The following is a 15,624-nucleotide window of genomic DNA, read 5'->3' on the forward strand; positions in this document are numbered from 1 at the left end:
TCCCCCCACCAAAACGCAAACACAGCTACACTGATACCTTTCATCAGCTTAGCAAACGGCTCAGGACAAGTAGATGGAATGGGCAGAGTGAGCTTATTGACTGCTACTCCATAAGCCACAGCAAGACCGTCAATGCCACGATAAGGAGCTTCTCCCGTGAGCAGTTCCCACAGCAGCACTCCATAACTATAAGGTAAATTTTTCATAAAGTTAAATGGTGTCTTTTCCTTATGACCTCATTGGTGGGATGAATGCATCGGTACCTTCATCCACTTCCTAAAAGGAATCCTTCTCTTCCAACAAAGCCCGTAAGTGGCCACTGCCCCAATGTGGCAGGTATGCTGCTCTGGTCAGCAACTCAACAAATGCAAACACACTCCTTCCAGAAATCACACAGCCATTATAGGTAGGAATTAAAACTACTTTTTTTTAGTGAATAAGGAAAGCTAGGAGCAGTAAAAAATTCAGTTAAACAGAGTCAGAGCCAGTCCACACACTAAAAGTAACATGGTGGTTTTGATAAGACTTATCAAGAGAATTTTTTTCCTTATATCTCATTTTTCCACATTTAAATAAAAACTCCAGAGGACTTGTAAGATAATGAAGATCCTGGCCCTAAGGAAATCTTATGCTACATCCTACAGCACTGAAATGCAACCATTTTTAAAGTTTTTTGAAACTGCTCAACTGTCTTGTCCCCCTCTATATTTTAGGAGACCTGTTTCTAATGTTTTCACTATGTTGCTTCAGAGTAACCAACAAAAGAAATCAATGGGACCTCCTTGAGCCTGCTGGGCTGGCAGGACATATATTTCTTTTTTTATGGAGGAAGATGGAATGAAATGGGAGTAAAGAATGAAGGATGACAGCTTCCAACATCAAAGTTGGGGTGCGGGGTTCACTGATAATTGCTTCTTCAGTTCTTCAAAGGCAAATACAATTATAAACAAGGACAAATGAATACACACATAAAGAATTTCTAAATAAATTTTTAGATGAAGGTGAAAAACCAAATTTCACTATACATCCATACACAGTACAAATAGCATACCATAACATAGAAATAAACCTGTGGCTTGTATATATTTATTCTCTTCTACTATACTATACAGGCCAGTATCTTAGCTTTCTTCTACTTCAAAACGTAAAATACACTTAAACTATCCCTTTTTAATACATAAAAAAATTAGAGTCAATCCAGATAATTCACTTGACTTTAAATTGAAATACACAAGCATATAAGAAACAGGCGTAGTTTTTTTTTTTTTTTTCTTAATTCCATTAGTACTAATAATAAATTTCTATTTGTACCCTAATATCTTGGTCATCTAGTGCTGCCATAACATAAATACCACAAGTGGGTGGCTTTTACAAAGAGAAATTTATTTTTTTCACAGTCTAGTAGGTTACAAACCCAAATTCAAGGCATCAGCTTCAGCGGAAGGCTTTCTCTCTCTCTCACCTCTGGAGGAAGGTCCTTGTTCTCAATCTTCCCCTGATCCTGGAGCTTCTCAGGCACAGGGACCCCAGGTCCAAAGGACACGCCTCTGCCCCAGATGCTGCTTTCTTGGTGGTATGAGGTCCCCAACTCTCTGCTTGCTGCCCTTTCCTTTTATATCTTGAGAGATAAAAGGTGGTGCAGGCCACACCCCAGAGAAACTCCCTTTACCTTGGATCAGGGAGGTGACCTGGGTAAGGGTGATGTTACAATCCCACCCTAATCCTTTTGACATAAAATTACAATCACAAAATGGAGGACAACCACACAATACTGGGAATCATGGCCTAACCAAGTTGATACACACATTTTTGGGGGGACATAATTCAATCCATGAAACCTAATCTTTTAAAACCTCGATAATTTTAAGTTAAAAAATATTCTAAATTTAGAGAAGTAACGTAATTCTCATTTCTTCTCTTGCTTGTACAAGTATTAAAAAATATCAGAGAGAAGGTAATTAAATATGCATTAAGGAAAAGAAACGTCTTAAGGGAAGGCAAAGCAAGTCAGAATAACACACACAAGTTATGTAAATTTGGCTACAGAATCTATTTATGAGTCTCATTCGATTTTCCTCTCATCTTCAGTGAGTGGGAAAGGACAACAATACAGTGAAGAGCTGCTCAGAGTTGGAACACTATCTGGATTCCAGGCTCATGTCATCCCTGGATGTGAAAACTTAAAGGCCTCTCCATCAAGTGCCACTGGACTCAAAGACTATGCTTTGAAAACATACAGAAAAGACTGTAGAAAACGACAGAATGTGCTCCATCAAAGGGCCTTAGGGGTCTTCCAGCTGACTTGCTACTAGCCCTAAACAAAGGCATCTGAGTCCCAGGCCACTGACCCCAGGGCTCCTGCTGTGAACAGAAGAGGTAACAGGGCACCAATGACAGAGGACTGGGAGTGGAGGCAGACGGTTTGAGTTTGAGCTTTGGGAGTATCACTACTTGCCTGCTGTTTCTACTCAGAGGCCTTATAGCTTGTCTTCAATTAATTTGTCTCAGAGTTTTTTTACTATGATATCTGCTCTACCTTCTCAAAGCATTGTTTCATAAAAAATAAATAAGGAAATACACAATGCAGCCCGTGTAAACTGTGTAATGCTTTAACTGTTAGCTATGAAGTTGAAAAGAGTATTTTTCAAAGATAATCTGCTTAGTATCTGTATTATTGTTCATTAGTAGAGATATCTTCTTAATTTCAAGAACGAGAAAACTTAACTCATAAATCAATCACAAAAATCACGGCAGAGGACAAAAAAATTCTTAGAAAGAATAACCGGACATTGTCTAAATTCAAAGAAACTTCCTTGTTATGCCTAAATTCAAAGAAACTTCACCGTTATTCTCATCAGCAAATAAAGCTGAAACAAATAACAAAACCTTGTAGTTGCAAGTTTTAGAGAATGAGTACTTGAGGATAAGTTACTTTTCCAAAGAGGGCTTTTCCATTAAATATCAATGTAAAAAGAATGAAAATATTTCGAAAGAACTCTTTCTAAAGTGTAGTACATATTTTTCTGTTCTATTAAACTAGGGAGGACATAGTATAAGAAACTGCTCTCCAAATAACTAAAGTACCATAATGATTAAGGGCTTTGGTACCACGAGTCATGGATCTCGCCTCTGGTACCTGAGTTTAGCACTTCCTGGCTTTGACCCTGAATAAATTTCTTAACCTCTCAGGGTCTTGGTTTCCTAATCTGTAAATATGAGTAATAACAAGAGCGATTACAGTAAAACCTGAGAAAGCCAGAAACTGTAAGGTGGAAACCTGCCAAAGAAGGTAAACTCAAATATTTTCCACTGACAGACGGTGACAGAAAAGTGGTAAGCCATACCCTGTCAAGGGCAGAAAGCTTTCGAGACCCAGAAAAACAAGGCAGTCCTGTCAAGTTCCAGTTCTCATGGGTTTCGCTGTGTAACAACTAAATGATAATGTTGAGTACACAGGGCAGTCAACTTTTCATAGTATTTTAGAAGGAGAGGGGGAAGAGAAGACGACAACTAATAAAAACACAATCACTAATGCCTAGCACTGTAGAGAGTAAGCAATGATATCTGAATGAAACTGTTTTTATGGGCAATTAATAAAACAGTAGTATGGGTAGTTCAGATGCCCATCCTGACACGCTAGACTCTATTATGCTTTCACAAAATAAAAAAAAAAACATAGATCAATGCATTCGAGAGATGTGTAGGGATGTTTGGCTCCACAACTAGGTGGCCCTAGAGGTCAGCGTTTCAAGTCCTTTTCATAATATTTTATGCTTTTTTTCTTTTCCTGTTTGCTTTTGGCTACCATTTTTTTTACTATTACTAGTTTAGCAGCCCTTCCCAAACTTCTAATTAGCTGCTTTTAGTGAAAGTCAGACAATCAAGCTTTTCAAAACTGATAATAAGTTACAAATAAATAGATTCTGAGAGAAGGCCTCTCCAATGAGTGAAGAGATTTGAAGACCCATATTCTGACTGATGTTAGATTTTTTTTTTTTTTTCTTACTTACTGGTTCTCTTCTATATTTACAACAGACCAGGCTTCTATAAAGTATTTATATAGATTATACAGCATTTGTACAGGTTGTAATTGCACAGTTTATAACAGAAGCACACAAAATAGCCTTAAGATATACTACTATGAATGTAAAATTAATTCATTATGTATTTGGATAGTTTCTAGAGTCTTAAAGTCTGATTTCGTAAATGAATAGCCTATCTTACTTAAGTACTGTTATATCATCAAAAATTAGTTTAATTAATTCAGAGAAAATTCATTTAATGCTTTATAAAAGCACTCAGGCTCCATCCCTCGAGTCTAATTCACTAAGTAAGGGGTGAGGCTCAAACATTTGTGTTTTTTAAAATGGCCCTAAGAGGTTATAGAGCGCTTACACAGTTGATAAACTTCTTAAAAGTTACAAGCAGAACAATTAAATCATGTTTTAAACGGATAGTATAAGCTTTAAAGAAACATCACAGAACTTATACTGTCAGAGGCTCTGCCACTAACTTCAGGGAGTAACTTCTAGTGTATCCAATGATTGTGAGGGGAAATTATTTTATTGATCATGAACTTGGAAGTCAGACACTGGGTTCAAATAGGGTTCTCTCACCTCTAGTTTTATGTAAAAAAACAGGAATTTTAATCACGATGAAATACACTTCACATCCACTAGGATGGCTAGACTCAAAAAGTCAGGTAACAAATGTTGGCAAAGGCATGAAGAAACTGGAACCTGCATGCTGTGCTGGTGGGAAAGAAAAACGGTGCAGCCACTTTGGAATACAGTTCTTCAAATGATTAAACAGAGTTACAATCCAATCCAGCACTTCCACTCCTAGTATCTGTGATGGTTAAAGTTGTGTGGCAACTTGGCTAGGCCACAATCCTAAGTGGTCTGGCAGCTATGATGCAGTTTGGCTACGTTTTAATGATGCAATCACCTCCAAATGAGATCTGGCATAATGGGATCACCTCCATGGTAAAATCTGTTGTGAGCAGCCAGCCAGCTGAAATGGAGTTTCCTTTGAGGTGTGGACTGCATCCAGTGTAAGTGGGCTTTCTGGTAGGGCTCACTGGCTTTGGTCTGGATCCTTCAGCTGGCTCTTGTTCATCTGACCTTCAGCTCTTCGGGCCTGAGCTAGCAGCTTACCTGCCAATCTTGGGATTCACTGGCTTTCACAGCCTGTGAGCCAGAGGCCTCCTATCTGACCTTTCTAAATGGGCCAAAGAAGTAAAGATATTTGTGTCTCATACGAATGCTCACCATAGGGTGATCTCAGCAGAAGAGGATTTTAACAATCAAGTGGATAGGATGACACGTTCTATGGAAACCAGTCATGCTCTTTCCCCAGCCACTCTCATCATTGCCTGATGGGCTCATGATCAAAGTGGCCGTGGCAGCAGGGATGGAGGCTATGCATGGGCTCAGCAACATGGCCTTCCACTCACCACGGCCACCAACTTGTCTATAGCCACTGCTGAGTGCCCAATCGGCCAGCAGCAGAGACCAACACTGAGTCCCTAATACGGCACCATTCCTCAAGGTACTCAGACAGCAACCTGGCGGCAGGTTGATTACACTGGACTGCTTGCATCATGGAAAGGGCAGCATTTTGTCCTTACTGGAATAGACACTTACTATGGATATGGATTTGCCTTTCTTGTACGCAATACTTCAGCCAAAACTACCATCCATGGACTTACAGAATGCCTTATCCACTGTCATGGTATCCCACACAGCATCACCTTAGATCAAGGGACTCACCTCACAAGAAATGAAGTGCAGCAGTAGGCCCATATGGTACTGTTTCTCCCAGAGCCAGGATTCATTGGTTCAGGAATCAAGGGACGGAAATAGGAGTGGCACCTCTCACTACTCACTATTAACCCTAGTGACCCACTTGTAAAATTTTTGCTCCCTGTCCCCACGACCCTATGCCCTGTGAGTCTAGAGGTCTTATTCTAAAGGGAGGAATGCTCCTACCTGGAGACACATCATTGATTCCACTGAACTGGAAGCTCAGAATGCCACCTGGCCACTTTGGGCTCCTTATGCCTCTGGATCAACAGGCAAAGAAGGGAGTTATTGCTCCTGACTACCAAGAAGAAAGCATACTGAAAATACATAATGGAGGTAAAGAACAGTATTCTGGAATGCAGGTGATCCCTTAAGGTGTATCTTAGTACTACCATGCCCTGTGATTAAAGTCAATGGAAAACTACAGCAACCCAATTCTGACATGACTACTAATGGCCCAGACACTTCAGGAATGAAGGTTTGGGTCACCCCACCAGGCAAAGAACCACGACCAGATGAGGCACTTGCTGAGGACAAAGGGAATACAGAAAGGGTGGTAGAAGAAGGTAGTTATGAACACCAGTTACGACAACATGAACGGTTGCAGAAACGAAGACTGTAATTCTTACATGTATTTCTGCTTTGTACGTGTACATCAAATATTTTTGCTTTCTTCATTTGTAAAATATAAGATGCAAACATGGCTAATGCATTTTTGGTTCTATACATGTTAGTTGTATCAAGTTAGGTGCAAGTATGACTTTATAATTGTCTTTATTCAGAGATTATATATGGTTTAAGGAGATGTGTACAGGTGGTGCTAAGTTGACAAAGGGTGAACTGTGATGCTTAAAGTTGTGTTTCAACTTGGCTGGGCCAGGATCCTAAGTGGTCTGGCAGTTACGATGTAGTCTGGCAGCTTTTTAATGATGTAATCACATCCATGATGAGATCTGATACAATGTGGTCACCTCCATGATGAGATCTGTTATGAGCAGCCAATCAGTTGAAAGGGAGTTTCCTTGAGGGAGTGGCCTGCATCCAATATTGGTGGGCTTTCTGGCAAGATTTGCTAGCTTTTGCTGGGTCTGGATCCTGCAGCTGGCTCCTATTTATCTGACCTTCAGTTCTTGGTACTTGAGATAGCAGTTTACTTGCCATTTTATCTGCCAATCTTGGGATTCACTGGCCTCCACAGCCTGTGAGCCAGAGGCCTCCTATCTGACCTTTTGATCTTGGATTCGCCAACACATTCAGCTATGTGGGTCAGGAAAAGCCTCCAGCCTGACCCAAGAACTTGGGACTTCCCAGCCTCTACAACCACATAAACCATTTCCTTTACATAATCTCTCTCTCTATATGTTTATATGCTACATTGGTTTTGCTTCTCTAGGAACCCAGCCTAAAACAGTATCTACCCAAGAGAAGTAAAAACACACGTCTACACGAAAACTTGTAAACGAGTGCTCTCAGCAGCACTATTCACAATAGCCAAAATATGGAAACAACCCAAATGTCCATCAACTGATGAACAAATAAAATGTGGTACATACATACAACGGAATATCACGCAGCCATAAAAAAGAATAAAGTACTAATACGTGCTACAACATGGATAAACCTTGGAAACATGCTAAGTGAAAGAAGTCAGTCACAAAAAGTCATTTATTATATGATTCCATTCATAAGAAATTCCAGAATAGCCAAATATATAGACACAAAAAGTAGATTCATGGTTGCCTAGGCCTGGGATGAAGGGAAGGACTGAGAATGATGGCTAAAGAGTACATAGTTTTTGAGGGTAATGAAAATGTTTGTGATTATGGTGACGGCTACATAACTCAATTAATATACTAAAAGTCAGTGAACTGTACACATTAAATGGGCAAGTGTATGGTATGTGAATCTCAATAAATGTGTTAAAAACAAACAAAAAAAACCCTTGAATTTCAATACCTGAAACACAGGATTTTATGAGCATTAAATAAAGGCAAGTAAGTTCTCTGTGCATGATAACTATTAAACAGAGATAATTTTCTTTGTTGTTCTTTTATTGACACTATTTACTTATCGCCATTCCCCAATTAGACATTATCTGCATGAAAATTAAGATAACCTTGTCTTCCATTTGAGCCGAGCTCTTCACCTTGGAACAGGAGGCTTTAATCCTTAGATGATACAATCTATAGAAATAAAGGAGTCTCTAGGTGGTGTAAATGGTTAGGGCACTCAGTTCTGAAAAATCAGCCACTGAAAACTCTATGGAGCACAGTTCTATGCTGACACACATGGGGTTGCCATGAGTCGGAGTCAGCTCCAGGGTAGCTAGTAGAGAAATAAAGGGATTTGTTTAAAATTTTTTATTCTCAAATGCCTTCCATGTTAATATTCTGTTTGTACACCGTAAGGAATCAAAACTACTTAGAGTGAAAATTTACTTTCATTTACGGGCAGGACTTAAAAATCCTGGCACTGCCATTAGCACAAAACCAGTTTAACTCAAACCTCAGATTGAACAGGAACGTTCTCCTATCAAATAGAAGTCACATGACAAGGAAAACCTCCAGTTACCTGTTACTATCTTGATCAAAACCATTTAAAAAAAAAAAAACTTCTTCAAAGAGGCCTATGCTCAAAATGACTGAGTAGTCTGGAGTTCATTTAAGTGAAATAGAGCAACCAGTATCTGTGGGAAATTTGTAAAAACAAAGCACGTGGTGCTTACCTCCAGATATCACTGCCTTTAGAAAACAAGGAGGACTTGATGACTTCGGGCGCCATCCAGGCATACGTGCCCGCAGCACTCATTTTGGTTGTCCTGTGCCACTCCCTTGCTAGCCCGAAATCTGTAATCTTCAACGTTTTATTGCAGATGTCGTCCTCATGCTCTATCTTCTCAAGGAGCAAAACTAAAGAAAAATCCCAGGTGAGATTATTTTAATGTCTTTATAATTTTTCACTTTTTTTTTTTGCATTTTTTGTCATTGAGGTTGGCAGAGTAAATGACACTGAACTTGTATTTTACTACTTTATCTTATTTCACGAGTGTCTGTCATAACCTTTAATTTCCTGATTTCTTCACGTTTAGTGCATCATTTGTGCCTGAAGTTAGAAGTTTTTATTATTATTTTTTTTAACCCACAGACACAATTCACGATAGCACAGGGGTATTTCTCTTTACCATAAGTCGTCTCAGAAGTCTGTTAAAGTTTACCTGATATGAGAAAAAGATATTATTTTCTTCCAAGAATTTATTCCTGACCTAAGTGTAGAGTCTTTTCTATTGACTATATTAGAAAATATCGCAAATAAATTATATATTACTACAATTCATTGTTACCAAACATCATCTTAAATTAAATCTGCAAAATGCTTACAGCAATTCTAACACACGAAGATAACTTATGAGATATAATTGCTTTAGTGAACTTCAAAACAGTAAAAAGTAAAAACGTCAGAGAAACATCATCCAGTTGCTGGACTCCTCAACCCCCACATTGCTGACAAAGTAGAGAATCCCCACGACCAACTTTCAGGGGCAGAGCTCACCTCAGTCTGCCCTTGAATTCTTCCTTTAGGTAAAATAAATGTGCTTCTCAATATTTCCCACCCACAGCAGTTTCCCTTCTCCTCCCCACCCCCTGCAGTTTTTCTCACCCCTCTCTGGTAACCTCCAGGTTCTCTCTCTCTTCTGGTTTATTTTCCTCTGCCCATAATCACACAGAAGTGTTCTCCAGGTTCCCACGAAGCTCTAATGCAGCTACCTCCCCACATGCCTCCTTCCACTTGCTACAAAAACTTTTAAGTGAATGGTTTAAACCTACTGTATTTTTCTAACTTATCTCCCTGCTCATTCCTTAAAACTCTGCAGTCCAATGCACTCCAACTTCTGGCTCTACTGCTCTACTTAAATGGAAAAAACAAAACAAACCAGTTACTGTCAGTTCATTCTGACTCAGGGTGACCCCACACCTGTCAAAGTAGAACTGTGCTCCACATGGATTTCAAGAGTATGACCTTTTAGAAGTAGACAGCCAGGCCTTTCTTCCTAGACACCTCTAGGTGGACCTGAGACTAATTGCCAGGGGCTTAAACCTTTGTGCTACCCTGGTATTTCACACTTAAATGGAATGTTCTGTGAATACCCTCATCTCCATTTCCCTCGTCCCGACATCACTTCTGACCCTCATCACCTCGCACCTGAATTACAATCGTTCTAACAGGTCTGACGTGGCCATTTGCCCTCTCTAATCTGTTTTATATAACACCATGAGCAGATTAAATTTCCTAAAGCGTCATGAAATTACTCTTTTTAAAAAACTATCCAAGAACAACCAACCAATACATACAACAACATGGATAAACCTCAAAAACATTACACCAGGTGATAGAAGCCAGACTTAAAGGCTACATACTATGACTCCACATGACCTTCTGAGACAGAAATGGAAATCAGAGCAATCATATCAGTGGCTGCAGGGACTGAGGGCTGGACTACTGCAAAGGCGGCACAAAGGAACTTTCTGGGTGATGGAAATTCTATACCTTAATCGTAGTGGTGGTTACGGGACTACATATGTTTGTCAAAATATTAAGCTTAGGGGGTAAATTTTACTGTATATAAATTATACCTCTATAAACCTCTATTTAAAAAAAAAAAACCACCTTAAAACCTCCCATGGTTCCCCATGACTCAGGGATAATGAGCACACTTGGGCAATCATGAGCCTCCCTATTTGCACAGTGACCTACACTTCCACTCTACACCTCCCTCCTTAATAGGTGAGCTTCCTCTGCCGAAACCAGGCTGGTTCACATACAATGGAATATCACACAGCCATAAAAAAGAATAAAGTACTGATAACATGAAACAACATGGATAAACCTCGGAAACATTATACTAAGTGAAAGATGTCAGTCACAAAAAATCATTTAACATATGATTTCATTCATACGAAATTCTAGAATAGGTAAATCTATAGATACAAAAAGTAGATTCATGGTTGCCTGGGCCTGGGATGAAGGGGAAGACTGAGCTTGATGGCTAAAGAGTATGTGGTTTTTTTAGGGTAATGTTTGTGATCATCCAGTTCAAATGTTACCTTCCCGGTGAAACCCTCCAAATCCCCTAAGCAAAGGGAAACAAACACTCCTTCCTCTAGAGTCACATAAACTTTGTCTCCATCACAGCACTTACGAAGTACAATGTACTATAATCTTTGTTTATACTTGACTCCTCAATTAGTTAGCTCTTTGTGTGAGTGGGAAACCCTGCTGGCATAGTAGTTAAGTGCTACAGCTGCTAAGAGGTTGGCAGATTGAATCCACCAGGCGCTCTTTGGAAACTCTACGGGGCAGTTCTACTTTGTCCTATAGGGTTGTTATGAGTCGGAATCGACTCGACGGCAGTGGGTTAGTGTGAGTGTGTGTGTGAATGAGTATGCATGAATGTGTGCATAAATATGTGAGGAGTGTGTGAGTGAGTGTGTGTGTGTGTGTGAGTGAGTGAGCTGGGAGAAGAGGAAGATGAGGAAAAATATATTCAGTTTCCCTTCATATTCACATACCTATTCTATGTCCAGTCTAATTCAGAGCAGGTGCTTAATGTTTATAGAAAAAATGGAACAAATCCTGAACAATGTATATTATTGTATCTATACTTTGCTCATTCCATTCCCACCTATCAGAAATAACGAGTTGGTAACAGACTTGCTAACAAGTACTGTGTGTTCACTCCATGCCTTGCACTTCATGTTATGAAAGTCCCACTTACATACAACCCACAGTTATGAACCAGCCCCCGTAAAGCCTAGTATATTAAAAATTTGAGATACATACAATGGTTCATAATAACAAATAGGTGCTACTTTGTGATGTGCATCAAAACATTATTATTACTGTATTCTTATCTTAAAGATGTTTTAGTGTATCTGGAAGTGTCTCTATAATGTTTTTTTAGGCACAGAAAGGTAAACTATGTGCTATATACTAAGACAAACATTTCACTAACTGATCTTAGATATGAGCCATACCTAACTATTCTGACTTACATACAAATTCAACTTAAAGACAGACTTAGGAATGGAACTCATTTCTAATCTGAGGACTGCCTATATTTCATCCTTTGTCTTCATTATAGAGGATAATTAATACTGAAAAAAGAAAGTAACAAGGTGATTCACAGACAGTAACCAAAATTCCAGAGCAGGACTTGAATAGACATTTCTCCAAAGAAGAGAGAAAAAGAAGCCCATGAAAAGATGCTCAGTATCATTAGTCATTAGGGAAATGCCAAGAAATACCACAATGAGTTACCACCTGTCATGGACTGAATTGTGTCCCCCCAAAATCTCTGTCAACCTGGCTAGGACACGGTTCCCATGTATGACTGTCTACCATTTTATCTTCTGATGTGATTTCACTATGTGTTGTAAATCCTATCACTATGATATAATAAAATGGATTAGCAGTAGTTATATTGATGAGATCTATAAGATTAGTGTCTTAAGCTAATATCTTTTGAGATATAAAAGAGAGAGGCGAGCAGAGAGACATGGGGACCTCATACCACCAAGAAAGCAGTGCCAGGAGCTATGCATGTCCTTTGGACCTGAGGTTCCTGCGCTGAGATGCTCCCAGACCAAGAGGAGACTGATGACAAGTACCTTCCTCCAGAGCTGACAGAGAGGGAAAGCCTTTCCCTGAATGCAGACTTCTAGCCTACTGGTCTGTGAGAGAATAAACTTCCCTTTTGTTAAAGCCATCCACTTGTGGTATTTCTGTTACAGCAGCACTAGATGACTAACACACTACCTCGCCTCCCTAGGATGGTTATTATCAGAAAAAAGGAAAACAACAGGTACTGGTAAGAATGTGGAGAGGCTGGAATCCTCATTCATTGTTGATGGGAATGTGAAATGGTGAGGCCACTGTGGAAAACAGTTTAGTGACTCCTCAAAAAAGTTAAAAATGAAAGTACCATAAAAACCCAAAGTACCATATGACCCAGCAATTCTACTCCTAGATACCCAAGAGACTTCAACACAGGGACTCATAAGATACTCGCACACCAGTGTTCACTGCAGCAGTATTCATAATAGTGGAACAACCCAAATATTCCATAACAGATGAATGGGTAAATGAAGTGTGGTACATAATACAATGAAATATTACTCTGCCATGAACAGAAATGAAGTCCTGATACATGCCACAACACGGATGAACCTGGAAAATACTACGTTAAGTGAAATATCAATCACAAAGGGATAAATACTGTATGATCCCACTTATATGAAATATTTAGAATAGGCAAATGCATAGAGATCAAAGTTTATTAGTCGTTACCAGGGTGTGGGGCAGGAGGGAGTGGGTGTTACTGCTAAGGGGGTGACATAAAACTTCTGGAAATGGACAGTGGTGATGGTAGCACAACAAGGTGAAAATAACGTCACTAAACTGTGCACTTTAATATGGTTAAAACGGCAAACTTTTTTATATTTTATAATAATTAAAAAAAAACACTTCAGAGTAAGTAGGGTATGTGTGGGGGCACAGAGGGAGCTCCTAGAGATACAAGCAGTTCACGTGCTGGCTGCTAAGTGAAAATTGGGGGTTCGAGTCCACCCAGAGACATCTGAGAACAAAGGCCTGGTGATCTACTTCCTAAAACTCAGCCACTGAAAACTCTATACAGTGCGGTTCTACTCCGACACACGTGGGGTCGCCATGAGTCGGAACTGATCACAGCAATTTTTCTTTTTTTTTGGTTTGTTTGTTTAGGGTATGCGTATGAAGAAATTGCTATTCTAGTTTTATTTTGAAAAATAAAACTAAAAATCATGAAAATAAATTTACTTCATGTTTTATATAAAGACATTTTTGTCATAATTGTAACCCTATGGTAATTTTGGAAGGAAAAAAAATGAAACAAGTGTTGGAGTTTTTCTAGACTAAATTATGCAACCAAATTTGGAGAATGGAGTAAGACATGACATTTTTCATGCTTAAATGTTAGAAGAGATCATAAAAGCAGTTATTTTTTCAACTATTAGTTTATAATGATAAACATTTACTGAGTGTATTGTATATGTTACATACTTTTACAGTTATTTTAATCATACAACCCACACAACAATGTTTTAGGTAGACACTATTATCTCCACTTTATAGATAAGGAAACTGAGGCACAGAGCTGTTGAGTAACCTGTACAAGGTCACACAGGTGAGAAGCTGTTGAAGCTCAAGCACTCTGTCCCCTGAGCCCATTGTCATAACCAGTGCCTAGACTGCTTAGTTGACAGCTTTCGTCAATTTTTCACAAAAGCATTCTTCATCCTTTGGAAATCTCTTCTCTTTTGAGGTGCTCATTCTCCTCCTTTGGATTTCCTGTCACTGGTTCATTCTCCACTGATCTAATTAAAGACAGCGGAGTGTAGTGATGAAACACACGTGCTCCGGGGCCAGACTCCTTGGTTTGGACTAACCTCCCTGTGCTTTTGGTCCCTTGTCTATCATGGGAATTAGGCTGGCACCTATGTCATAAGATGGGAGTAAGGCATCAACGAATATACGTAAAGTGCTCAGAACAGTCCTGAAACCTTGTAACCATTTTACAAACACACACACACCTTTATCAATGGGCTGAAAGTGTTTTTAGTGAGTCTTCAAAATCATTTCAGGAAATCCTGTATCCTTTGCAAGGCTTGAAGTTTCACTTTGCAATGGATTTATATTTGTTGTGTATTATCAAATGTTCACAATAAAAGGTGAAGATCTAATGAATATGGAAGGAACCACACCAGGTTTAAACATGGAGGGATATTTGAGTGGGGACAGTAAATAATAAATACTATTGTGTTGTAGCATCTTGTCACTTTAAGACTTAGAGAGTGAAGACCCTCTACTATTCGTACGTCCATTACACAGATAAGGAATCACGTTTAGGGCGGTTATATGCCCGTGATTATACAGCTGCTAAGTGGTAAGGCCAAAATTCTACCATCTTTCCCACTTTTAATGTTATACTAAATAGGAAAGGATGGAGAAAGGAAAGAAGGAATGGGAGGTAGTGGAGAAAGAAATAAGAAACTCACTTCCATTTGGAATAACTGCTCTTATTCTCTGTCCATCTATATTATACTGATTTTAAAGGTCCAGAAGGCCTGGTGGCCCACTGGTTAACTCAGCTGCTAACCAAAAGTTGGCAGTTCAAATCCACCAGCCGCTCCTTGGAAACCCTATGAAGCAGTACTACTCTGTCCTATGAGACTGCTATGAGCTGGAATCAACTCAACAGCAATGGGTTTGGCTTAGTTTTTATTGTCACTCACATCACAGAATCCTGTATATCACAAAGGTCAATGGAATATGGAATATTTTTATTAATGATAATTATCACCAGTTCAATAATAAGAATACTACCTACCATTTACTGATTCTCTGCTATGTATACTTGTTGTCTACATAACATCTCATTTGATCCTCACACTATTCTATGAGGGAATTATAATCTCTATTTTACGGTTTAGAAATGTTAGGCCAAGATCCTATGGTTACAAACATAGTGCTGGTTTCATATTCAGTCTGTATGACTATCTCCCTACCCTCTTCTGTGTGACCCATAAAGCTATCAGTTATAAAATGGGGCCAAACAACCAGAATTCTCATTTTGTGTCTTGCTTATGAGGCTAATTTTTGAATTTTCCTTCCTTTCATGTCAACTTGGGCCCTGGCGGTACAGTGGTTAAGCATTTGGCTGTTAACCAAAAGGTCAGCAGTTCGAATCCACCAGCACCTTGGAAACCCTATGGGGCAGTTCTAC

General features: G+C 39.2%; 1 protein-coding gene across 1 annotated transcript in view; it reads right to left on the minus strand.

Annotated features, from left to right (window-relative positions):
- The window catches only part of MAP3K21 (mitogen-activated protein kinase kinase kinase 21), a 68,123-nt gene that overhangs the window by 36,903 nt on the left and 15,596 nt on the right, over positions 1 to 15,624 (minus strand). Inside the window, exons 2-3 of the mRNA XM_049868190.1 lie at positions 8,530 to 8,713; positions 38 to 186 (exon numbers count right to left, since the gene is read on the minus strand). Coding sequence (XP_049724147.1) covers positions 38 to 186; positions 8,530 to 8,713 — 333 coding nt within the window. The remainder of the gene's footprint in view (positions 1 to 37; positions 187 to 8,529; positions 8,714 to 15,624) is intronic.

Source organism: Elephas maximus, chromosome 24, assembly GCF_024166365.1.
Source record: "Elephas maximus indicus isolate mEleMax1 chromosome 24, mEleMax1 primary haplotype, whole genome shotgun sequence".
NCBI lineage: Eukaryota > Metazoa > Chordata > Mammalia > Proboscidea > Elephantidae > Elephas > Elephas maximus.